The 26,159-nt window shown below is 45.6% G+C and overlaps 1 protein-coding gene across 1 annotated transcript in view; it reads left to right on the forward strand.

Annotated features, from left to right (window-relative positions):
• The first annotated feature begins 1,699 nt into the window (after positions 1-1,699).
• The window catches only part of LIPH (lipase H), a 38,383-nt gene continuing 13,923 nt past the window's right edge, over positions 1,700-26,159 (forward strand). Inside the window, exons 1-5 of the mRNA XM_018557449.1 lie at positions 1,700-1,710; positions 3,843-3,952; positions 14,747-15,123; positions 24,716-24,824; positions 25,929-26,030. Coding sequence (XP_018412951.1) covers positions 3,886-3,952; positions 14,747-15,123; positions 24,716-24,824; positions 25,929-26,030 — 655 coding nt within the window. The 5' untranslated portion in view covers positions 1,700-1,710; positions 3,843-3,885. The remainder of the gene's footprint in view (positions 1,711-3,842; positions 3,953-14,746; positions 15,124-24,715; positions 24,825-25,928; positions 26,031-26,159) is intronic.

Genomic DNA, 26,159 nt, shown 5'->3' on the forward strand with positions numbered 1-26,159 from the left:
TTTTTTTTTTTTTGCCATCTGGTTCAATTTGGAGCAAATTGAACCATGCTTTATAGGGGTTTTTTTTGCCTTCCTCTGGATCAACAGGGTGTAATTGTGGGCATAGTGTCCTGTTCAGACTTTTCTTCTTTTTTTTTTTTCTTTGTATCTCTATAGGTTGGACTCGATGGACTTGTGTCTTTTTTCAACCTGACTAACTATGTAACTATCTTTGTCCGATTCATAGGATTTTCTTTCATTTTCTTTCCTGTTTGCACTTCAGAAAGTAAAAGAAAATCCAAAATTCCAAAAGTGAGATAAATTCCATCTTAGGGCCCGTTCACACCAGATGCACTGCGTTCCGGCCCGATTCTAGCCAGAACGCACTGCCTTGCATTGCAGCTGGCTCAACTTTTTTTGTGGGGCAGGAGGGGGCGTGGCGGTCCATTGAAGTTAATGGCATAGTAGGCGGTCGGCCGCACGGGATCGCAGAGCACATTATGTCTGCGGTCCGGTGCAATCAAAATAGTGCTTACAGCATTTTGATCAGACCGGACCGCAGGCATAATGTGCCTTGCGATCCCGTGCGGCCGGCCGCATTGTGGCCGGAGGGCGTGGCTACTATGCCATTCACTTCAATGGCCCGCCACGCCCCCTCCTGCCCCACAAAAAAGTGAGCCGGCTGCAATGCTAGGCAGTGCGTTCTGGCTGGAATTGGCCCGGAACGCACTGCATCTGGTGTGAACGGGCCCTTAAGCTGGCCATACATGGATCATATTTCTGAAAATTTGATCCAAGGGTGGCCATGTTGAAGGGTCCAGGTGGAGAATCGTCCGCCAAACAATGACTTCCTCTCTATTCCTGTTCTGGTGACAACTTATGATGTTTAGATCTTCCGTTCCAGTGACAATGGTCACCAGAACAGATACAAAGAGTGACTCTCCCAAGCAGGAACAAAGACAGCAATAAAAACCCATCAGGGGTTCCAACCCCTCGCCACTCTATACAAGACGAACAAAGTTTTGCATTTAGATACACTGAACTGACCACAAGTTTACTCTGAAGTTCCAGCAATGGAATCTGTGTGCCTGTGCATAGAAAGATGGCGGACATAGAAATACACGGCATATGCACCCAATAGAACAGGAAAGGGGCGTTTGTCTGATCACAATGTGCTTCATTTTATGACACAGAAAGAATACATGTATACTATCTGATCTAATCACTGAATGTTCTCCTCTCGTATCTGCAACATGCACCACCATGCATGTGTCATGCGTTATGGTGCACTGCATTAAATATGAGGCCATGCATGGGGCACATATTTATAGTTTGCAGTACCATTAATGCACCACAATGGTGGAATGTGAATTGCCTTTGAATGGATGTCGAAATAAATTGCTGGTCTTTGTGAACCCCGTCAGTGCCAGGGAATCCATCCGTGGGATGTGTGTAATGCAGTATATAACACAGGACTGACGCCTACCTGTCTGCCATTATTTACCCATCAACTGCACCACAGGTTTGTTCTTTGTGTGTAGCGTATACAAAAAAAAAAGTTTATTTTTATGACGGGGCCCGGGGCCATGCCTGGCAGCTTGGAAACATCTCTTACTAATCCTTGCTCAAGCATGCCACTTAATGAAGCCTGCATGACTTAGCCTGTGCGTCTCCAGTGTTGGTGGATTGCCCTGTTTCTGGAATGCAGGATCCTGCCATTCCACCACAGAGGTCACATGTTTTATTATTTTAAAGTCAACCCGTCATTAGGGAAACATGGGGCCACTGCTGACCTCATTCTGGAAATGCTAGTTGCCTGGCTGTATTTGTAAACCTGTTGGCTCAGTGACCCAGGACAAGCAGATGGATCATTATTTCTGCATTTACACTGATTTTCCCGATCTGGTTTCTTGTTCTGGATCAAAGACACAAAAGGATTGAAGCCAGCGGTTCAGAATAAGGCCTCATTCACACGAGAAAAGGCCGGCACGTACAGATCCGTGCTGCGTGCACGGCCGTATCGGGCAGCTCCCGCCAAGGACAGGTGCTGCGTGTGCTTAGTATGCAGTCCCTGTGCTTCTCTATGGGAGTACGCGGCCGTACGCCCCCCTACGCTCACCTCAAGTGCAGGTCCGTGCGGGTGTCCCGGCTCGGACGCAGACATGATCCATCCTGTCAGCGTACGAGTACGGAAACCCACACCCGCACAGGGTGTGTGAGCGTAGGGCGGCGTACGGCCGTGTACTCCCATAGAGAATGACAGGAACTGCATACTAAGCACACGCAGCACCTGTCCTTCCCGGGAGCTGCCCAATACGGCCGTGCACGCAGCACGGAGCTGTCAGTGGTGTGAACAAACCCTGAATTAAGGTGCACATGGAAGGACTTTACAAAGTACAAAAACTAAATATTTTGCAAAAGTTGTGCAAAGAAAATCTGTTTTTAACCCTGGTAGTGTGCTGGGAAACAAAACTTTGATTGACAGAGTTCTATGGCTGAAGGCTGACTAAGGGCCCATTCACACTGGTCAGATGCGTTCATTGTAAGGTTCCGTGCGATTAGCATGCCATACCGTGCAAGCAATGCATCTACTGTGCATGCACTACTTTTTTTAATTGCAGTGCACCGTATATGCCCAAGTACGTGTAAAACTGTCAGTGGCACACACCCCTCTGATCAGTTGCAACTGGGGCATTTCCCGCTACACAGAACAAAGGGGCAGGTAATGTCCTGGCTACAACTGATTGAGCTGGGAGAGGTGAGTGTCACTGACTTGGATGAACTCTGGTGACTGGGTTTGCAACAAGCCCACGAACATCACTAGTCATGGCTTCCTGAATACAAAAGCCAGCAGTTTAGATTTTTTTGTCCACGGTGCAGGCATTATAGACAAACTTTCCCTGTGAACAAAAAAGTGAATTGTGAATTACAACACACACACACACAAAAAGAAGAAAGTGCACAAGGGTGCTTTTGGTCCTCCTCTGAAAAGAAAGGACCACAACTCCCTGAACTCCCCAGTTCACAAGGCTCCTAACAGGAGCAAGTTAACCCTGGTCCACCTAGCCAAAGCCAAGCAGACCCCAAACCTTAGGGACCTGCTGAAGCCAGTCCACCAAGTACTTGGTGAGGGCTCTCCTGAAGAGAGACTCCTGAATGAGGAGAGGTAAAGTAAACCCATAGAGGCCACAGAACGTCTCCCCCAACATCAGGATGGCCCCGAAGGCACCCACACACTCAGTTTTCTGTGGGGGTAAAAGTGCGCATTTGTGCATAAAAAAAGTGTAAGTAAATAAGTGCCAGTGTACGACATGGCAGGCCTTCCAGCAAAGAGGAAAAAATTGCTTCAGGTTACCCACATGGCCAGCCCAAGAAGAGTAGTGCAGAAAATGCTTTAGGTGCCATGACCTAGTGCCAGTGGAGATTCCTCCATCCACACCGTCCATTCTGGATGAAGTAACCAACTGATGCTCTCTTATACAGCCAACGGGCTGAAAGAGAGAAATCGTGCCGTGTATGGTTAGCATTAGTTTCCAAGGACAATACCTATCTTTGTGTAAAGCTTTGTGAACTGAACCCATGCATGTAAAGTCTGGGAGAGTACATTGCAGATTGGTCACTCCTTCCAGTAAGCTGCGTGCTCTCCAGGATTGATTTACATATGAAAACCTCCTACAGCGAGGTGGAAATGCTGGTTACTCTGATTTCAGTAAGTTTGAAGTTAATCATAGAAGGAATGAAATCAGCTGTGAAACTGCCTATCCCTAACAGGGAGGAGTCCAAGTGGCCTGCAGAGGCGAAGGTGTCACTGCAATGTTGCTGAACACTTCCTGCTTGTCACTGCATCCAGCACTTTCTTTGAGTACCAATCTTCTATGAACTGCGAGACAAGAGCAATCCGCCCGTATGCTGCTGGAGCTGTGCCTGGGATTCTGTGTTCTTCCCCTCTGTTTGCTTCCCTCTGTCAGAGCTGGTGAGTTTTGTCTCTGTGTAACTTTTACATCTTCTATCACCTTCTTCCTTCCTCTGGAAGATCTGCTGCTGTCTAAGAGGCAGGAAAAAAAAGTCAAAACTTTAGATGATCATTGGCCAGCCTGGACTGTCCTTGCCAGAGTAGTTGACAATCATCTCATTCAGCCACTATCCATCATCCTTTGGGATATAGCTGATGTTCAGTTTTGTCTGCTGACCTCTATTCCTATGAGCTAGAACTCCGGTATCTGGAAATGTACCTGCAATGCATTCTTAGGTAACATCAGTGGGACGTTCGATGCACAAATGGTGGAGATTGGAATTAATTCATGCCTGACATCTGACAGCCATATATTGTATGATTGCCAAAAGATAATCTACTGGAGGAATCGAGTCTGTTCACCGCAAAGAGAATGTTAAAGAAGAACCCCAGGCAGTTAAAAACGTAACCCTTGCAGTGGGGCTGCCCCGACGCTACAAGAGTTAAGTGCTGGTTTTGGTCTGGGGTATAAAACAAAAAAAGATATACTCACCCGAACCTCTGTCCTGCGGCAGTGACTGCTCACATCTCTCTCCCTCCGGTCTGGCTGTGATATGTACCTCAACTTCCTCACATATAGTACAGGTCAATGGACTAGTATTACATGTGATGACATCAGCGAGGCTCAGACAACTGGTACCCGGGGGGAGACGAGGCTGCGGGGATCACTCTAGCAGGTGGGATTGAGGATCGGGCGAGTATATATATCTTTATTATACACCATAGACCAAAATGAGCACGTAACCCTTGCAGTGCAAGCGTAGCCCCACTGCAATGGTTACATTTTTAACTGCCTTGAGTTTTTCTTTAATGAATAAGGTGAACCTGTGTTCACTTTGAATACCCAATCATGTGAGAGGTAAATTGAAAAAACAAACAAACAGGGTTTTTTTTTTATAGCAGAGGGTAACTTTATTTACTGTTCTTCACATTGGTAAAGTAGACTATACACACAGTGAATTTAAATTCACTGTGTGGGTGCTGCTGTTGGCACCCTTCCACCCAACATCCCTCAATCAGCTGATCAAAGGAGCAGGTCAGATAATTCTCAGCTTCTAGCTCCATTCAGGTATTCTGACAGTGGCTGGAGGCTGCTGTCAGAATACAATAGAAACAGCAGTGTATTCCTGGATCAACACTCGTAAGCATCGATGGAGGAATCCTATTCTATTTTTTTTCCTTCCGCCCACAGGTTGTATGAAAATAATAGAACCATATGCGGTCCATAATAAGTGCAGTGTTTAAAAGCATGTCATAACCAAAATAGTGTAAAGAGTGATGTAGTCAGGCATATGTAATGTACTGTGTACAAAGTGTCTAGGCCAGGGCGTATAAAAGGTACACGGAAGTGTATAGAGTGCAGTGACCTGGATTATGTAACATAGGATGAAGTGTTTAATTATTGTAGGTGACTTTAAAATGACACTAATCTCAGGAGTTAAACCTTCAAAATACATTCAGGTACCTTAACTATTAACCCCTTCACGACCCATGACGGTATAATCCCGTCATGAATTCTGAAGGGTCCCGGCGGAGTCTGTTCAGTTTTGTAGATCCTAGAGCCGGATTTACAGTAGAAGCGATTCTGGCAGCTTAGCTGCCGCCAGATCGCTTCTACGATCCGGTAACCGGGCGCCCCCCCTCCCGGCACCCCTACTACGGGCCCGGGAGCGGCTTGTCAGGTGTCGGTGGGAAGCTGGGGCAGAGATCAGTGAACGTTTGTTCACCAATTTCTTCCCCATTCTATGGGATCGAGAGCGACGCGTATTGCATCATTTCCGGTCCCATAGCTGTCATTGTTGGGCTCCTGAAGCCCAGCAATAAGCTATTGAAGTGCGATCTGCACTTCAGTAGCCTATTTAGAGTGTAAAAGCGAAACTAGGGGTCTTTTGGACCCCAGCATCACCTTAAAGAGTACCTGTCACTGCCAATATGCTATCACATAGCAATTAAAGTAAAGTAAAAAAAAACAGTTTTAAAAATAATATTAAATAAAAAAAATTAATAATTTTTTTGTAAAGTCCCCCGCCAGCACACGCGTCATCATGTAAACAAGCGTGAATCAAGCCTGTCTAGTTAACAAGTAAATTCAATCAATCAAAACTGCTGTGGAAGGCCCGGGGCCGTAGGGCGGGAAGGAGGGGGATTGTGCCCTAGGTGTTTTAGCCTAGTGACACCCCTGCTTCAGTGGAATTACTGAAACAGAAATCAAAATAGGCATCCCAGAATTCCACATATTGGCAGTTGATAGGCTGTGGGGCTTCATTTTAGACATTATATGCGAGTTGAGTTTTGGGTACTACAGAATACTTGACACTTATGCTTGAATTTTCTGGATTTGTTTGCTATTCAGCATTCCTATGGGGTTGTTAGGAAACGAGCGTTGTAGCATTGCACAGATGGAGGTAGAAGGTTCATTCTTTTCTAAATAATACCAAGTAGAGTGGATCAGATGCTTTGCCATATCAGTGTATCTACTGAGTGACTACACTTATCATGTCCTGCCTATGAGTGCTTGGTGCATTTTAGGATAAAATTAAAGGTTACCAACATTAAATGCATAGAGAGAGCCATGTGAGAACGTCTGCAAATGCCAAATGGCCGTCCTATATAGACTTACGCGGTTATTACTTTAAGGGTGAAGAGAACAATCTAGGACAACATAGCTGAACTGGAAAGTGAGCTGAATTGGAGAATCTTTCCAGTTCAGCTATGTTGTCCTAGATTGTTCACTTCTCCTGTCTTCTCCAAACTCTTCACCCTTTAGTGAATAACCCTGATAATGACTTGTCCATCCCTGTTGCTGTTACTGCTTAAAGTTGAACTGCTAGTAAAACGTTTATAAACTTTTTAGAGTGGGATTTGGTTAGAACCTCTGTCAGGTTTTATATTACCTTCTGAGTGTTGATGGTGTTATCCACGCCTATGGCACAAACTGGAACTGTCCAGTCAATGTTCCCCTTTAGTGTTGCATGTTTATTTTGAAATGTAAGGAATGTGGAAAAATAACTCCCTTTCATTGTCCTTAATTTGTGTTGCTCTCCAGCATTGTTGCACAGGGTCAAGAGAGATCATCAAGCCTCAAGGGCGTGTTCACATTGTGAGATAGAACCTATTGGCCGAAGTGCATGGAACTAAGAGGATCAAAGGTGGCTTCAGTTCCCTCTGCTCGTTTTTAGATTGTGCACAAAGCTCCGGCCAGGTGATTAAGCTCTTCTAAGGCTGGCCAAATACCTGTCAACTTTTTTTGTTCAACCCACGGGCTGAACGGAAGAAATTGACGTGATTCCTCCATCAACACAAACAGTGTGTCGATCGAGGAGTCGTAGCTGTTTGCATTGTATGCTGACAGGAGCTGGCGGCACCTGTCAGAATACCCGATCAGAGCAGGCAGCTCATTGGCTGCTGGCTCTGATCGTACAAACATTTTCCAGCCGGCTCCTTTGATCAGCTGATTGAGAAATGTCGGCCAGTGTATGGGCACCTTAAAGCTAAGTCAAGGGAAGTGCTGCTGACAAGTGGGGTGGTGGATGCTGTTCCCCAAGAAGCAATCTGGAGTGCAAGAACACAGAAACCTGCATGAAAGCTGTGATGAACTGGAGTGCTGTGTTTTCGCCATTTACACATTTCTCCAAATTGTTACTTAAAAGAGAACTATGGGGTAAGTGTTTTTCCCCATAGTTTTATTAGGGTCACGGGAGGACATATACTAGCCTCCTCCCGTGACTCAAAGCTCAGTATATAGCAGGCTACAGCTCGCGGTATACTGAGAGTGTCGCAGCCGGGACGGATCCCGACAATGCTGTTGAGATCCACCCAGCTGCGTGAGTGACAGCGGGCTCCGCCTATCTAGAGGCAGAGCCGGCTGTGCCCGCCCACTCAGCGCTGGAGGATCGGAGAGGGGGGAATCACTGCAGGGAGCCGTGAGTGACAGTCACTGCTCTCTGCAGGGAGATGATCGAGAAGTGAGCGAGCGACGGCATGTGTTCGCTCACTTCCCGATCTATTGAGCCGACCTGTGACAGTTTCATTGTCACACGTCGGCTCGAACTATGAGGATGAGTGATTTTCACTCACCTCATAGTTCTCCTTTTAATGTATTTACTGTACTGAGAACCTTCTGCAGGTTCAAGATAAGCCAAAAAAAGATCCCCTCAGTCCTCCATAAGAAACCCATCAGCCTCTGCTTGTAAACGTAAAATAGCAGTTAGAATATAATAGTAGATTACAAGTAAATCTCATGTCATCCATCATAGTTCTTTGAAGTCAATTTCTTGCATACCAGAACAGGGAGTGACTCAGAGCAGATGTCAGACTTGAGCAGTATTCATCATCGATACGCGTCACTGGGTGGATTAATAATTTACTAATATTTTTATGGATTACAATGTGGTGCAAGGTCTGTGGAAATAAGGCACTACATATAAAGTAGTATGCTCCCTTACTGTCATGTCAGCTATGGTAGTGTAGCGCTCACCCCCTAAGGAGCCGCTGAATAACCGGATATTTCTATCCCCCTGCACCAATGTACCGCCCAAATCTTGGATCCACAGCACACCAACACACCTTTGAACAGTTTTATAGCAGATTTAATAATAGCACAATATACAAAGCAACTATGGCAATAGTATACCCAACAATCACACAAAGGGATATAAGGCAGCAGGCTAAGGCAATCTACAACTCAGTAGCTGCAGCTATATATATATTGCATGCACGAAAAACCAGCAATGTCAGATTGTTTCAGATAATACACTTAAATTGAATATAATCAACAGTAATATCTCTACTTAACAGTATCTAGTCCACTCTAAACTACTGGCCAGTAGTACTGTCCTAGGCTAGCCAACGTTGGGGCCCTTGCTGTATAGCAGATGTAGAAAGTACAGTTGTTGCAATGGCCAAAGGCCTCTCACCACTTCCAGTGTCCCTTTGGGAAAAGGAGGATGATTGTCTGTGGAAGGTGAATGTCCCTCTTTCCTCAGACCGACGTCTGTGAAAGGATGTAGTCTTCTAAGGCCTGTGGCAGGACATCTCGGATCGTCTAAGGGCCGTCTAGGGTCATCTAGGGTACCTGGCAATGATCTCAGTCAGCTCCGTCGGCTCCACTCACTCAGCTGGGCAGGCTGGATTACTCCGGTGGCCGGTTCAGCCACGCGACTAGGCCTCAGTTCGGGTGCTCAAACACAGTCTCTCCGGTTTAGCAGATGAACATCAGTCTTTCAGGATGCGGCTGTACCGATTCTGTGTGTCCCAAACTGTCAGTGGGAATCACTCAGTTCTGTTGCCTGCAGTCCTAATTCACACAGTGCCTCACACACAGGCCTGTCTCCTCCAGATCCCCCAGTCAGACTGGGCACGCTCAGTCACTGCAATCCATAGCCCTATAGCAGGCTACAGCTCGCGGTATACTGAGAGTGTCGCAGCCGGGACGGATCCCGACAATGCTGTTGAGATCCACCCAGCTGCGTGAGTGACAGCGGGCTCCGCCTATCTAGAGGCAGAGCCGGCTGTGCCCGCCCACTCAGCGCTGGAGGATCGGAGAGGGGGGAATCACTGCAGGGAGCCGTGAGTGACAGTCACTGCTCTCTGCAGGGAGATGATCGAGAAGTGAGCGAGCGACGGCATGTGTTCGCTCACTTCCCGATCTATTGAGCCGACCTGTGACAGTTTCATTGTCACACGTCGGCTCGAACTATGAGGATGAGTGATTTTCACTCACCTCATAGTTCTCCTTTTAATGTATTTACTGTACTGAGAACCTTCTGCAGGTTCAAGATAAGCCAAAAAAAGATCCCCTCAGTCCTCCATAAGAAACCCATCAGCCTCTGCTTGTAAACGTAAAATAGCAGTTAGAATATAATAGTAGATTACAAGTAAATCTCATGTCATCCATCATAGTTCTTTGAAGTCAATTTCTTGCATACCAGAACAGGGAGTGACTCAGAGCAGATGTCAGACTTGAGCAGTATTCATCATCGATACGCGTCACTGGGTGGATTAATAATTTACTAATATTTTTATGGATTACAATGTGGTGCAAGGTCTGTGGAAATAAGGCACTACATATAAAGTAGTATGCTCCCTTACTGTCATGTCAGCTATGGTAGTGTAGCGCTCACCCCCTAAGGAGCCGCTGAATAACCGGATATTTCTATCCCCCACAACACTTGAAAGAGCCCTATTTAGACACCATGCCAGCAGTGGTAGATTCTGCGCCTCTCTCCTAACAGGTCAGCTACAAAGAAAACACAAATGGTGCTGTTACTTTAAACTAAAGGGTCAAGGGGTGAAAATGGGCTGTGTTTGACAATTGGGATGTAATGGGGTTCTATTGGGTATGGAGAAATGCATATTTTGGAAATTGTATAAAAGAAAAGTGTCTGTAAGAGGTCAAATCTGTGCTGCACATATGAATCAATCAGACTTTTCTTTTTATTTCTCTTTTTTTATGTGTAATCTATCTTTGTATCTCATCCAGCTGTGCTGATTTATGTAATTTTGTCAATATATGCCCTTTTAAAGGAGAACTATGGTGTAAGTGTTTTTCCCCATAGTTCTCCTTAGGGTAACGGGAGGACACAAACTAGCGTCCTCCCGTCACCCTAGGCTCAGTATACTGAGACGCCGGAGCGGATCTCGACATGGACGTCGAGATCCGCCCAGCTGCGTGACTGACAGCTGGCTCTGCCTATCTAGAGGCAGAGCCAGCTGTACCCGCCCCCTCCCCCGTCCGTTCAGCCAGTCAGCGCTGGAGGATCGGAGAGGGGAATCCAGCCCCTCCCCCTGTCACGGCAGAGAGCCGTGAGAGGATCGAGAGGTGAGCGAACCCGGTATGTGTTCGCTCACCTCCCGATCTACTGAGCCGACCTGTGACAGTCTCATTGTCACAGGTCGGCTAGAACTATGAGGTGAGTGGAAATCACTCATCTCATAGTTCTCCTTTAATGATACTCCCGTATAAGCATCTTAAGTCTTTAGTCCCTGTACAGCAGGGACTGGTAAAAAAGGGATGACTTTGACACAGATGGCCAGCTTGAACATACAGTATATTGGACAATATGCAAATCAAGAACATCTGTTTTTATGCAATACTGGGCTTTAAAGTGGCATTAAAGTCAAATGGCTTTTAAAGAAGAACCCCAGGTGGTAAAAAACGTAACCCTTGAAGTGGCGTTACCTCCCGTACTGCGAGGGTTAACTGCTCGTTTTTTGTCTAGAGGTGAAACTAAACTATATTTACCCGATTCTCGGTCCCGCCTGGCTGCTGGACCAGTCCCCGCGGCCTCTTCTCCCCCAGGCTCCAGCGCTCTAACCCCCGATGATGTCATCATGCCTAATATAGTCCATTCATCTATATTAGACGTGAGGAACATACCACATCTGGAGTAGAGGGGGGAGAGAAAGCGTGAACTGTCACTGCCGCAGGACCTTGAATCAGTTGGTATTTCTTCTCTATATGAGCCACTAGAGGAAAACAAGAAAGTTAACCCTTTGCAGTACGGGAGGAGCCCCACTGCAGGGGTTACCTTTTACTTAAAAAAAAAAACCTTTAATCTGTTTAAAATGTTGATTGAATCACTTGCAATGGATACTGATACTTGCTGTTTAAAAGTTTTAGTTTCCTGCAGAATCAGCTGGTCTCGTGAGCACTGGTCCTGATTTCCTGTTTTTAGGGTGGCTCCTTTCCCTTGCAGAGTCCTATAGAGCCACCCTTGTGTTTGCTAGTAAGCTGTGTGTGTCTACACACACACACACACACACACACACACACAGCAAGGCACAGCCACTTCACTGCTCCCCGCACCTCACTACTCCTTTCTCCCTTCTCCAAGCTAGTAGATGGACAACTACTGGAATCTTATCTCTCCCTTGTGATCTTGTACTGGACAGGAAGTTCAGAGAAGCTGAGCTGAGAGAGTTGGAGTCAGCTGTTTGGAAACATAACTGTTTGCTTGGGCAAACATGTAAAGAAATACTTTGCTGTTCTATGTATATTTCTTTGATCCGGATTTATTACTGAAAAAAAGTTTGAGAGTTTAGTACTAATGTATTGTGAGGGGTGTATAGCCGTTTGCAGAAGGTTCATTGAGAATATTAGGTCTGATATTGTGTTTACATCCCTCCTGCACCTCATATATTATTACATATCAATGGCTGATCATGGACATTTTTCTCAGTTCCTTGATTTTTTGCTTGTCCTGGAGAAGGACAGTTGTACCTTGATGAGTCCCTGTGACATTTTCCTTTCTGACGCGTGTGGCATTGAGCCATGTGAAAACCAGAAGAGTTGACCTCTGGCACCTGGAGATAACAGACAGCAGCTGTGTGTTTGCACAGTTCTCTTCCTATGAAATGCAGTACAATAGGCTCTCATGTCCCCAATGTTTACTGTACTATGTAATAGGCGTGTGATTTGCAAAGCTGCCTATGGAACGAACTCTATGGCATCGGGATTTTACATGACAGGGTAAGGCACAGCCGTCCTATGACCCAACCACCCACTGCTGACTACAACCCTTAGTCAGATTTCAGTTGCAATACATTTTTTGTATTTTATGCCCCCTGCTTCTGGGCATTGGAGGCACAGCAGCAGGAGGAAAAAGAGGACTTGCTGTTGTCCTAGGACAGGGGTCAGCAACCTTAAACACTCAAAGAGCCATTTGGACCCGTTTCCCACAGAAAAAAAAACACCAGGAGCCACAAAACTCTTTTGACATCTAAAATGAAGATAACACGGCATATATCGTTTTTTTACCTTAATGCTATGTATGGCACTGGACTCTGGACTTACCTGAGACCATGCAGAGCACACCATAGATCCTGCACAGCCCATCTGAGACTCTCTATGGTGGGCTTTGCAGGGCCTCAGGTGGGCTTGTGGCCGGGGTCCCTTTCCCTGTACCTCCTCCCAACTCTTCTTACCTGCTGGTGCTGGGGCCTGGCCTCCTCCACCCCCTCCCAATCACCTCTGCCATGCCGCCCCTGGTACAGCTGATACTTATGTAATTGGCCCCCCAGGCTGCCCAGGCGCCTCATGTGGGTACCGGCCATACCCCCCTGATGATGGTGTTCTATCAAAGTTTGTGAAAAAGTAGGCATCGCTCCAAACTTGCTCCCATGATAGACTACGATCTCCATACAAATTAGCAGTGGCATCACTAGGGGGGTACGTACCACACCCGGGTGACACCAAAATGACTGACAGTCATTTTGGTGTTACCCCCTCTGAAAAGTCGGGCACTCGGTCAGTTGCACGAGAGAGGAGGGGACCCAGCGACACACCTTATCCTGCCGGGTGAACGTCCCCTCCTCTCTCTCTGCCAGCGTCCATCACCAAGATGGCCACATATGCGCGTGACGTCACAGTGGGGTGTCACCTGGTAACCGCTCTGGATGACACCCGGCCTGGAGACGCCCCTGCAAATTAGTACACTAAACATGAGATTGTAGTCTATCACAGGAGGGAGCATGGAGTGGTGGCTACTTTACTTTAAAGGCTATTTTATGCTAGTTTTTCAAAGTAACAAATGCAATTATAGAGCAAAACGATGAAGGGTTTCGTATGGTAGTAAGCCTTTTGGTAGTTAATTTTTATGGAGAGCTATACATCAGCGCAAAAATAGGGACAATGAGGAGAAACAACTGACAGAGGGATCTGATTACAGAATAGGGACAGTTGGGAGCTATGGGTCATCTGTATTTAAAGGCTTTGTTGCTAAACCTAACATTTGCAGCGCGTCATTACACCCTGCCCGGTTTCCTTATTGGCCGGGAAGCCGGCTCCAGCATGGAGAGAGCATGGAGCCGGCTTCCCAGGCCAATCAGGAAGCTGGGCAGCGTGTAATGATGCGCTGTCCGGCTTCCTGATTGGTCGGAAGCTGGCCAATCAGGAAGCCAGGCGGCTTGTTAAGACTCGCCACCCGGCTTCCCAATTAGCCGGCTTTCTGGCCAATCAGGAAGCCGGGCGCTGTGTAATTACACGGCGCCCAGCTTTCTAATTGGTCGGGAAGCCGGCTTCATGCTCATTCGTCACCTCATGACGGAGCATGGAGCCGGTTTCCCTGCCAATCAGGAATCCGGGCGCCGCGTCATTACACAGCGCCCGGCTTCCTGATTGGCCAGAAAGCCGGCTAATTGGGAAGCCGGGTGGCGAGTCTTAACAAGCCGCCTCGCTTCCTGAATGGGACTTCCGGTATTCGGTATCGGCGAGTACCAAAAACAAAAAACTCCACCTGGTGGCAATTGCCATGCCCAGTCAATGCTGTTCTGTCAGATGTGGTCTATCTCAGCACCTGAGGGCAGGAAACTGGGGGATTGTGGGAGCCCACTGTATCTTGGAAACAGAAATGAAAGGGAGCTGTCTTGACTGTTGGACAAGGTGGGTAAGAAGGGACAGAGAACTGTGTGGATTTTCAGTCCTCTGAGGTGACAGGTCTCTAAATATAGGCTTACATATAGGTGTGGCTGGGCAAATACAGGAGGGGTTTGGATACATTGGAACCAGTTTCAATATCCGGATATGTAAAATTAGTGTACATGGTAACACAGTACAAATTGCAAAGCCAAACTGGTGAAATGTAATACAGAAACATTATTTGTTAGATATGTGCAGTGCTATGCCACGCAATAGGTTCACATAAATGTCGCTCTCAGAAATGCTGGTCTTATGGGACACCAGATTGCCAGACTGATAAATATCCAGGTGGTAAAATATATGCATACTAAAGCATTGTGAATTCTATTCCTTTCCAGATACAGAAGAAACATGCCATGAATTTACAGACCTCGGGTTACACAACTCTGTTGTTGGTACAGAACTGAAGGTCCAGTTGCTAATTTACACCAGGGAAAATGCAAACTGTGCCGGGGATCTGAACCTGGAGAACACAACTGCTTTTAAGTATCTGGATGTAACAAGAAAAACAATATTCATCACCCATGGCTATCGGCCTACTGGATCTCCTCCTGTGTGGCTTGATGAAATTGTACAAAAATTGCTTGCTATTGGTGACTTCAATGTCATCTTAGTGGACTGGAACCGAGGAGCCACGACTGTGATATATCACAATGCTGCTGCAAAATGCAGGAAAGTGGCCGACGTACTGAAGAACTTTATTGACAAGATGTTGGTAAGAACAAAGACTATGCCACTGCAATTGGTAGCAGAGTTGCAGGGGGGCTCTGCTCATGGCTGTGTTTGATTTAACCAGGCAGTAGTAGTAGCTTTTGAAATTACTTTATGATTAATGAAAATGTATGAAAATGTATGCAGTTCAGGCGTCTGTCAGATTGCTCTGAATTGGGTTAATATGATGCGGTGTCAGCCAAGGACCTTCAGTTCATTGACATCTATACAATTGAAACAAATTATATAAAATGTATGAGGGAAAATCACTCACCCTCATAGTTCGAGCCGACGTGTGACAATGAAACTGTCACACGTCGTCAATAGATCGGGAAGTGAGCGAACACATACCATTGCTCGCTCACTTCTCGATCATCTCCCTGCAGAGAGCTGTGACTGTCAGTCACCACTAAGGATGGGCTGCATGTTCGAGTCGACTATAGGTTCGGCTCGAACATTGCATGTTCTAGCGTTCGCCGAACGCCGAACATTATGGGATGTCAGCGGTCTGTTCGACTGCGGCACATCCCACAATGCACTGCGCCGTCCGAAAACGGTAATTGGCCACAGTCCTGCACGTGACCGCAGGTACTCCCTGCAAGGATTCCTCCCCTCTCCAATCCTTCAGCGCTGACTGGAGGAACAGACGGGGAGGGGGCAGGTACAGCTGGCTCTGCCTCTAGATAGGCAGAGCCAGCTGTCACTCATGCAGCTGGGTGGATCTCAACAGTAATGTCAGGATCCGTCCCGGGTGCGGCGGTCTCAGTATACTAAGAGCTGTAGCTCGCGATATACTGAGCTTTGGGTCACAGGAGGACGCTAGTATATGTCCTCCGGGACCCTTAAGAGAACTATGGGGAAAAACACTTACCCCATAGTTTTCTTTTAAACACACAACACAGTACATACGGTAGTGGTAAAGTTTACTCAGATGACCCCAAATACAAAGGTGAAAAGAGATGATGAAATAGAAAAGTACGGGCTGCGATATGATATGACTAATGCTTCAAAGCTGTGTAAACAATAAAATATGATCTAATTACCAAAAATTACAGTCTCGGCAGACATATATTGTCACAAAAATAATCTGTGTACACCCTCCTGATGAAGGATACATAAAGTTTTTGAGATTCTGAAAATTGTACAAAATATAATCTACATACTGTATGTCAAATATATCAAATCTCTGCTATATTCCATATGTCCTATGAAAAATAAGGTGGACACTAGATTTTAGGGATGTCCCGATACTGATACTTGTATTGGGGCCGATACAGAACATTTTCACAAGTACTTGCTGCTTTAATTTTTAGATCGCTTCAGGCTGCCCAAAGGTAGCGTGCTTGTTGGGTTCCCCTGGGCAGCCTGCCGGGCAGCTAAACGAGGACCTCACAGATGCTCCTCCACAATCTGTAAGAGACACCAGGCAAAAAGAGTGACAGGGGGCGACACTGCCGCACATCGTTTACTACCTAAGAGCCACAAGAGTGACGGGCGGCGACACTCCCGCACAGCACTGCGCTCCTGTGAGTTGCCTGTGAGTAAAACCGCGGCCGTATGGCTGTGTTACATGGTGAGGGAAACTGTTTCAGGGCTGGCTGAAAACAGTTTTAATTCTTTCTCTTTCGCTCTCTCTTTCTCTCCCTCTTTCCGCATGTGAGCCTACACCATCTGACAGCATTTTTAGACTGGACAGATTATTGACTGGTGACGTCACATCAGGTGACCTGCCAGTAGCGTATTTAGACCAGATGGCACTAGTCCCGTGCGCCAGCGTATAGAATCCTCATCGGGTTATCGAGCTCCCGTCACTGCGCCTGCGCGGCTTCACGATCCCCATCAAGTTCTCTGACCCGTCAATGCACATGCCAGGGCCGGCCTTAGGCCTTTAGGCGCCTGTGCGAGAAAGGTTTACAGCGCCCCTCAGTGACCACACCCCCCAGTGGCCACACCCTTTAGTGGCCACACCCCCAATGACCACACCCATTTCCCCCAATATCCGCACCATTTAAAGACTCCAATGTTGTTAAGCCGCAAAGAAACATATTAAAAAGTATGATAAAAATAAAACCTTTTAGATGGTAGAGATGTCCAGTTCATGAACGAATCGTTCTTTTAAATCGATTCTATTCAGTGAACTGGTGGAGTCTATTCAGCTGAGTGAGCTGATCCGTTTGAAGCAGCTCAGTGTGATGAGCCAGTGTGTGACGTATAGCAGAGACTCTAGCAGGTCTTGTAACATGATCCTAGAGTGAAAGCCAGGCTCCTGCCAGGCTCCTGCCAGCTCCTCCCAGCCCACCCCTGCAACCAATCACATCTCTGAGTCACAGTACACGGATTCTGAGAATCGAATGAGTCTACTAGTTAAAAGAATCAAATTATTCTACTTAGTAGACTCATTCGATTCTTTGAGTTAAAGAATCCTTAGTCATCAGAGGAGTTAAAAGAGTTGTGAGTCGTCACCAGCAGAACAATACACTGACTCAATGAGCAGGTTGCAGCAGTGATAAGGGACAGAAAGCCTGGGGCAGTCAGCAGGGAGATTTACACATTTACAAAAAAATAAAAACATTTTTTTTTTTTAAATAAACAATTTTTGTTTTTAGTTTTTTTAATTTATTTTAACATTTTTTAACTTACATTTATTTATAGCGTTAGTATCAATGTCCCCCAGGAGCTGTCTGACACCCTTCTCTGAATCAGAGTCCTCTATGAAGGTTCAGACAGCACCTGAGCTTCGGTTCACTTGCTTGTCAGCCGACTCAGCAAGTGAATCGAAGATTCGGTTCATGAATCGGTTCTTTTGAATGAACTGATTCAAATTAACCGATTCATTTAAAAGATCCGTACTTCCCATCTCTACATGATGGGGATCGCGAAGCCGCGTAGGCGCAGTGATGGGAGTTCGATAACCTGATGAGGATTCTGGAGGCGACGCGGCTGGCACACGCACATCAGTGTCATCTGGTCTAAATCTCCTACTGGCAAGTCACTGGACGTGACGTCACCAGTCGGAGATCTCAACGGGTCGGAGCTTTCGACAGAACATTGGCAGGACTCCTGTGCATAGAGACATGTGCAGTAGGATCTGTGCCCGCAGTGATTTATAGGAAATGTAGTTCGGGAGAGCAGCACGCTCTCACAGAAAGCTTGTGAACTGATGGAGAAGAGTGGCTGGTAGTGAAGGAAGCACAGAGGAGCAGCGGGCATGCGCCCAGCTGTTTTTAAATGAAATAGAAGAGATTTCAATGTAAAATTAGAAATTAATGCAGGATAAGGGATATAAGGAGACAACAGCAAAGTGAAAAAAAGTTTAGTGTCACTTTTAAGTTTCCCCTTTTACACGGAGCACAAGTGTTCTGGGCAATGTGTCCTCACTAATACATAGCTGTAAACTCAGGAGACAATGGGTTTTCTGGGTCCTGTCCTTTTGGTGTTTTAGGTGAATTTCATAAGTCTCGGTATGCTCAGCATCTCCTCAACACTCCCCAAATTAGTCAGCAGAGAAAGAGAAAGCAATGACAGAAGGAAGGAGGAAATAGGTAGAGCAAGGGGGGAGGGAGCCCGGGATTTCCAGTCTCCCTCAGCATATTCCTTGTGAGTAGTCATTAGGGCGGTGTTGGCGCGACAGAGGTGCTGGGTGAAAAGGGGATTGCAATGACAGAGATGATGGGTGACACTAGGTTTGCAGTAAAAAAAGGTGCTGGGTGACATGGGGTGCAGTGACAGAGGTGATGGGTGACACTGGGATTCCTGGGCCGGAGTGACGTCACATTCTGGCTCCCGACAACTCTACAGGGCGTGCAGGGGAGTTGCACAATCAATGCACAAATAGATGGAGCTCCATCACAGCATAGCAGGTCACACTGGACCCCAAGCTGAGGATCCACTCCAGTTCTCATTAGGTTTGGAGACTGGGTGGATCTGTCAGTGTTTTTGAGGGCCTGTTCACACTAGTACAGTGCCGTACGAATAATGCACTGCAGGGGCGTCCCGAGGCAGGGTGTCACCCGGTCTCCAGACCAGGTGACACCCCACCGTGACATCACCTTGCACGTGATGTCACATCGCCCATGCGCAGCAATCTGATTGACGCCTGCCGGCGGCCATCTTAGTGGGTCTTGTCAGTCGTTTTGATGTCACCCCTGCAATGGTGTCACCCGCATGCGGGCCGCACCCCCCTTGTGACACAACTGATGCACTGTAACACACAATCACACCTACTGCGCATTCTGGTGTGGAGGAGGTGCTGTGTTGCCATTTATTTGAATGGCACCCCAAAACCACCTCCCACCCACAGTTCGATCGGCCGCACCGGATTGTGCAGTTCTGCAATGCCATGCGTTCCATTGCAGTGTGACTTGGGTCGCGACTTAATGACCAAGGTCAAACGTAGGTCCTGAGGTTACGTAGGTTGAGAAACACTGCTTTAGACTACTTGAGTCACAGCGTGTCCCTTTTTTTTCTAAACATAAAGGATGTGGTAAACAAAGCGTCATATACAGTATCTATATGAGTAGTTTATTTCATAACCTCGGAAATGTCTCCACTTTCGATTTAAAACTCGTAAGCACTGTATAGTAGACGTGAGTCATTTTCTTCAAACTGGACTAGGAAGGAATGTGTTATGAGTCACAAACAGGTTATCTCAGTCCTGCCATATTTTTTCCAGCACAGGACATAGAAAAGACTTGTGTCAGCTTATACTTCAAACACCACAGAGAGCCAACATCAGCCATTTACAGAACTAAATCTAAATTCCTCCCAGAGAGAGCGCACAGGAATTAGAAATCTCCCCCTGGTTCTGTTTAGTCAAGATAAAAAAAAAACAACAACCCTATCTTGGAATAGACTCTGCATGTGCTGGTGACTGTATATAAGGCCTCTCTTTAAGAGCTGCTTTAGATAAGTATTGAGTCATAGAGCGCACATAATGTAAACACTGTTAAATACACATCACATGTCCGTATATTATACCAGAACCCACACTGCCAAGATTTACCTGAAAAGGTTGGCTTCACTGAACATCTAATATTATAATTACAGGTGTGTGTATGTCGGGGGGATATATTGCCACACAGTCTGGCAGTATTAGAAAGTATGGGGAAAAATGTCAACGGAAACTGCCATGGTATTTTTTCTTCTTAACCACTTGAAGACCGCGGTGTTACACCACCTTCCTGTCCCGGCCATTTTTCAGTATTCAGTGCTGCAGTACTTTGACTGACATTTATCCAGTCATGCAACACTTTACTGAAATGAATTGTATACCATTTTTTGGGGGACAGATAGAGCTTTCTTTTGGTGGTATTTAATCACCACTGGGGTTTTTATTTTTTACTATATAACAAAAAAGTACCCTAAATTTTGAAACAAACCTGTTTCCCTATGAAATTTTATGAAACATTTATTATTTACCTGACGGGGGTCTATTTACCAGACGGGGTCATGCCCGGTAAATAGACACCAAACATGTTAAGCTTTCAAATTGGCCACGAAATTGCAGAAAATGACCACACCCAAAATTTGCCATAGGCGACACGTTAAAAGCTTCATCAGTTTAGTGTTATCAGTGATTAATGGCCCTAGAATTATTGCTCTCATTCTGACTTCCGCGGCAATATGTAACATGTGCGGCACAATAGGCGGAATCGTCGTTTTCGCACGTTGGCATGTTTGTGTGTGTATGTGCGGGGGGGGACGTCAGAGGACTTTAAAAAAAAATTGCGTTATTCTACATTTTTTCTTATTTGTAATCTTCTTCTTTTATATTTTTTTATGCTTTAACTTTTTTTAAACTTTTTTTTTTTACACTTAACTTTATTGCTATCACATAGGGGGGCTAAGAAATTCCCTATGTGTTAGCCAATTCACATGACAGGTCCTCTTTATGGAGACTTCAGGGTTCTCCAAGATCCCTAATGTCACCTAGGGACCCCCAGAGAAGCTGATGAAGCAGAGATCTGCTTCATCAGCTTCTCTCCAGCATCTGTAACCGGAGAGTGACACTGAATGCATGTAAGAAGTGATGTAATACACATCACTTCCTGCATTCGGGGACAGCAGAGGAGATCAAAGGGAGGTCGTGTACTGAAGTCCCTTTTGATCCCCACTGAGCGCGTCACCGTGCCGGTCCCAGCCGCACCAGGCACAGTGGATCTCGGGACTGGCAGCGGCGGCGTCAGAGGTACGGGGGGCGCACACCCGCAGCCAGTTCAAGCTATGATCGCTTGAATGTAAATAGCCATCGCTGGCTGTTTACATAGCTGACAGTTTCCCCACTCGTGTGTGCGCTGGGTGCCGCGCACGAGCGGGGGGAGGGGCAGGGCATCTTAAGACGCCCTACCGCTCCTATAAGTCTCCCGTCCAGCCATTTACGAACGGCTATGGAAGGGAAGTGGTTAAAGGGGTTCACTTGTCAAAAGTACCATTGTGCAGTTCCGTTAGCATGGAAATCCTATACTCATCAGCCCCATCTCTGCACTGTTCCCGTTTTGAGAGAACATATGTTTGTGTTCTTTATTCCTACACCCCCGGGGTCGGGATGCTGCCACTGACCCTGGAGCAGGAGGTGCCCCCTGCTCGGGAAAAACCATGGTGGAGCCATCGCCATCCATTGCAACAGCAGAAACCAAGGCCTCCGTGGCCAATATGGGAGAATTAGGATCACCCGACCTCTGTCTTGCTGAATCTTCAGGAGTACCTTGAGCGCCAACGGTAGAGGAGGAAAAAGATATGCCAGAGCCCATACTATGGAAAATGCATCCTGGGCTATTGCTTCGTGACAGCTGTGCCTGGACACAAATTTGGGCAGCTTGGCATTCTGCCGTGTCGCCATCAGATCGGCTAGGGGTGTGCCCCAATGTATAAATCCCCCATGCTGCCTGCTGATAGGGCGCTAGGGATGCCCGGAGCGTGAAATAATCTACTGCGCATGCGCGCCACTAGCGTCCCGCCGTCCCCATAGTAACATGTCCCAATAAAAAGACTTGGGTTACTCTGAACTTCATCTCATTAACATAAAATGCCTAATTAGGTTAAGCATTTCCTTCTCGCCGCCCTTGCATTCCAGAGCAAAATTCATTTCAGAGAAAACTTTAGAGCAAGCAGCATGAAAGCAGCATTTTTTTTTTTAAAGTTATGCTGTGAATGAGAACATGTAACCAATATAAAGTGAGTGTTATCCCAATTTGGTGCAAATGCATGTTAAGTTTTTTTTTAAACTCCTATCTGCTTTCTTTATTATTTATATAAAACCTTTATGTTAATATAATTTCATATAATTAAAGGTGCACCCATGACATGGGATTTATAAAGAGATCAGAAGCAGTTTTCTTTCAGACTCTCTGACTGAGAGCTTGCGTTTGTGTAGGCAGACAGGGAGGAAGATGAACCAATGCCCATAATCCATTCAGATGTGTGTGTGCGAGAGAATTTCAGCTTCAGCTGTTTAGCTCTGTAGACAACAATTTATTTTTCCACTGAGCAACTAACAATAGAGGGCTGAACAGGTGAAAGGCTGCCAAGAGCTTCACCTCTTTGCTTTAAATAAAGACGAAGTATTGCATATGAAAACTGGCCATATAAAATCATTACAAACATTTTGGCTGGTTAAACAGTTGACGTATGGTATGTTTCTCTGGACCTCTGCAGTGTAAATAAGGATGACCTGTCTCTCCCGACTGGTCATTTTGAGTAGTACATTTGTCAATTGTGTTGCACCATTTGAGACTGTTAATGTGCCACAGTTTGCAAATATGGACACCGGCACTCCAAAATGCAAGTCAAATGTGTCTATTTATTGACGTAAATGCAGCAAATCACAATTGCGCATTTACATCAATAAATAGACGCATTTTAATTGCATTCTGAAGTGCCGGTGTTCATACTTCTCTCTCTGCATAGAGACGGCGACTACCATTGCACCCACCTTATCTACATGGAAAAAGCGGTCAGGAGTGAGTTGGATTCATGGACTGTTAACAGTTTGCAAATATGTCGCAGACTTGCAACTTCTGTAGGTAGGATAACGCTGCTGTAGAATAGTGTTGCATTCTATGTGATGTGTTAAAGAGCCTTGTGTTCGTTTTGTCACAACATGTAGTAATGTGGCATAGTAGCCACAGATTTGCCATCTAGTCGTTGAAAAAAAAAAAAAAAAAGCAGCAGGAAAACATTAAGGACTTTGCACCAAATGCAGACCAGATCTGCATGGGTTTCTGCACACAGTGCAGTGTGTTATACCGTGTTTTTGATGCGTTCCAGGCCGTTTTTGGCACACAAAAAAAAAAACATTTTTAGTTTAAAATTGGCGTTCCAGGGCGTTTGCATGCCTTTTTGATGCGTTTGCATGTGTTCCAGAGCAGGTAAAATAGGGCTTGCTGCAGTTTTTTTTACATGCTCTGGAACTGAACGCTGCGGTGTGAACTAGAGCCCAAAATACCATTGGAATACATTGGACGCAGATTTGATCTGGTCTGTAACTGCTCTGCTCCTGGAACGCGCTTTGGTGTGAACAAGCCCTAAAGGCCTTATTCACACAGATGTACACAGCCATACAACATGCATGTCAGTCAGACAGTCTGCATCCAGGGGCATGCATCCATACCTGTATGAATGTGCGAGTTTGAGTCGGAATGTAGCAGCATCCTGTCACTGATTTGTACAGCTGGTTGCACAGACCAGATTTCACTCCAGGGCGCAGGTTTTTGCATGGACACGTACGCTGTACGGCTATGTATGACCACATGAATGAGGCCTCAGCGGTCATTTTTGGATAATTACGCATGTTTAAAGAGTGGTCCACATCACTTAACTATATGACAGATTGCTATGTTGATTCTGCCTTGACCTAGCTCATAAGCCCCCTTTCACACCTGAGAGATTTGCGCATTTCCCAAAGTGTAATAATGCAAAACATGAATTCCATTATTTTCAATGGAACTTTTTCACACCTGAGCGTCGTATCTCTGCTTGCTCAAAAAAATACATGAGCTTTTTTGACGCTGAATCTCACGTTTTTGGCCCCATAGACTTCTACAGGATCATCTGAAAAAGTACTAAATGTACATTGTATCAATTTTATGCCTTACAACCAGCTCCTACTCCTAGTAACTAGCTTTCGATTGGCTAAAGCAAAACTGTTTAGGTCTAAAAACAGCTGAAAACGAACAAAAAAAGCCCCACTTTTGCCTCAAAATCTTGTAAAACTGCTCGCGCTCAAGTGTGAATGACGGCTATTTGAGACAAGAGTGCAAAATTGGGCAGATTGGTTGCAGACATTAGCAACGGTAAGTGGTGAGGCACTCCCAAATGTTTAGTTGTAAAATATAGAATATGCACTGCAACAGATTTGATCACTTTGCAGGGTACAACATTTGGAGTGCAACTGTGTTAATTGCCCCCTCACCTTCCTGCACTGCGTAAGGAAGGTTGATGAATCTGGAAAGAAATAGCAAATCTTAAAGCCTTGTTAGTCTTGCTTCAGCAGTAGTGTTTTTTATTTGGTTGCCACTAGTAACTCCCACTTATAATTATTATTATTATTTATAATATTATTTTCATTATTATTATTATTATTATTATTTTTTTTATAGGACCAAGGAGGATCTTTAGACTTAGTCTACATGATAGGGGTCAGCCTCGGTGCACACATTTCTGGATTCGTTGGGAAAATGTACAATGGCTCCATCAACCGTATTACTGGTAATCATGATTTATTTGTCCTGATGCTCTCTTTTTCGTGAAGTGATGAATATAAAATGAATCTGATTATATCAGAGGTGGATAAATTATTGTAGAATCTTAAAGCCTATTAGTAAAGTAGTTGTATCACTGGGGTTACACATTGCTAATTATGCAGGTTACATTATGAAAACTTCTGATGTGTTGATTGGGACACAATTGAAGACATAAAAACAATTAATACAGAATAAATAATTTTTCCTTCATAGCGGTTACAGATACGGGTAGCTGGACATTAGCCGCAGAGAACCAATGCTGCCTGTCCAGCCTCCAGTCCCGAAGTCAATGGTCACATTCGGCAAAACATATCCCTGAACTTTCTGAACAACTAGTGAGACTTCCTTTTATACACAGTTCAACAGAACCTGTTATTTTGCTGTTGTTTGTGCATAGTATAATCTGTTATTATAATGTGTTAGGAATTTGTCCATGTATAATTTTTTCCAGTTTAGTGAACATTGGTACCAGTGTCTTACAATTACTACTAGAGAAACAAAGCCATTGTTTTCATTTAAAGTAGTATTAAGGTCTGGGCGTTTTTTAACTTCATGCATTCCCTGCATTACGTTAAAAACAGCCCATCACCTTTTTTTCTCCCCCAGTCCCCCCACACTTACCTGTCAGCTACGCTCGTCCAACGGCTACCGCCGGTTCCAAAGCGATCCTCTGTTCCCCGAACTTCCTGGTTGCGGGGGAGGATACTGATGGCAGAGGAGCCATAGGCTCCTTTCTGCCATCAACCAAAGAAAGAAGGGGAGTGGCCTGCCACAGGACTGTGTGTGTCTATCGACGCACACAGCCACTGCGGGCAGGAGCGCGCACGGATGCCTCCATTAGAACGCTGGTGGCACCCATACAGGGGGCGGGGGGAAGATTGCTGCGGGGACCCACTAGAAAACGAGGAATTAAAAACTTTTAGAGAAAAATGGCAACAGCCTCAAGCAAAGGTGGGTCTCATTGTAGGAACTATTTAAAAAACTAAAGGAAGCTTTAATACATTTGATAAATATTGCAGCAATCTGGATTTACATGGATTAAAGTATTTTGTCTTCCATCATTTTCTAGGCCTGGATCCAGCCGGTCCATTATTCAATGGGAAGCCCCCTGAGGACAGATTACACCATAATGATGCACATTTTGTGGATGTTATTCACTCAGATATTGATGGTATGTGTTTTAACCTGTTTATAAGGACCGAAGATTGGGCAAGTTTAAGTCTAGGTTCACACCTAGGCGATTTATCTCAAAAAACATAGATTCGCATTGAAGTCAATGAAGGCTGTTCACACCTTTTGC

The sequence above is a fragment of the Nanorana parkeri genome, unplaced genomic scaffold (assembly GCF_000935625.1).
Source record: "Nanorana parkeri isolate BGI_ZX_2015 unplaced genomic scaffold, ASM93562v1 scaffold284, whole genome shotgun sequence".
NCBI lineage: Eukaryota > Metazoa > Chordata > Amphibia > Anura > Dicroglossidae > Nanorana > Nanorana parkeri.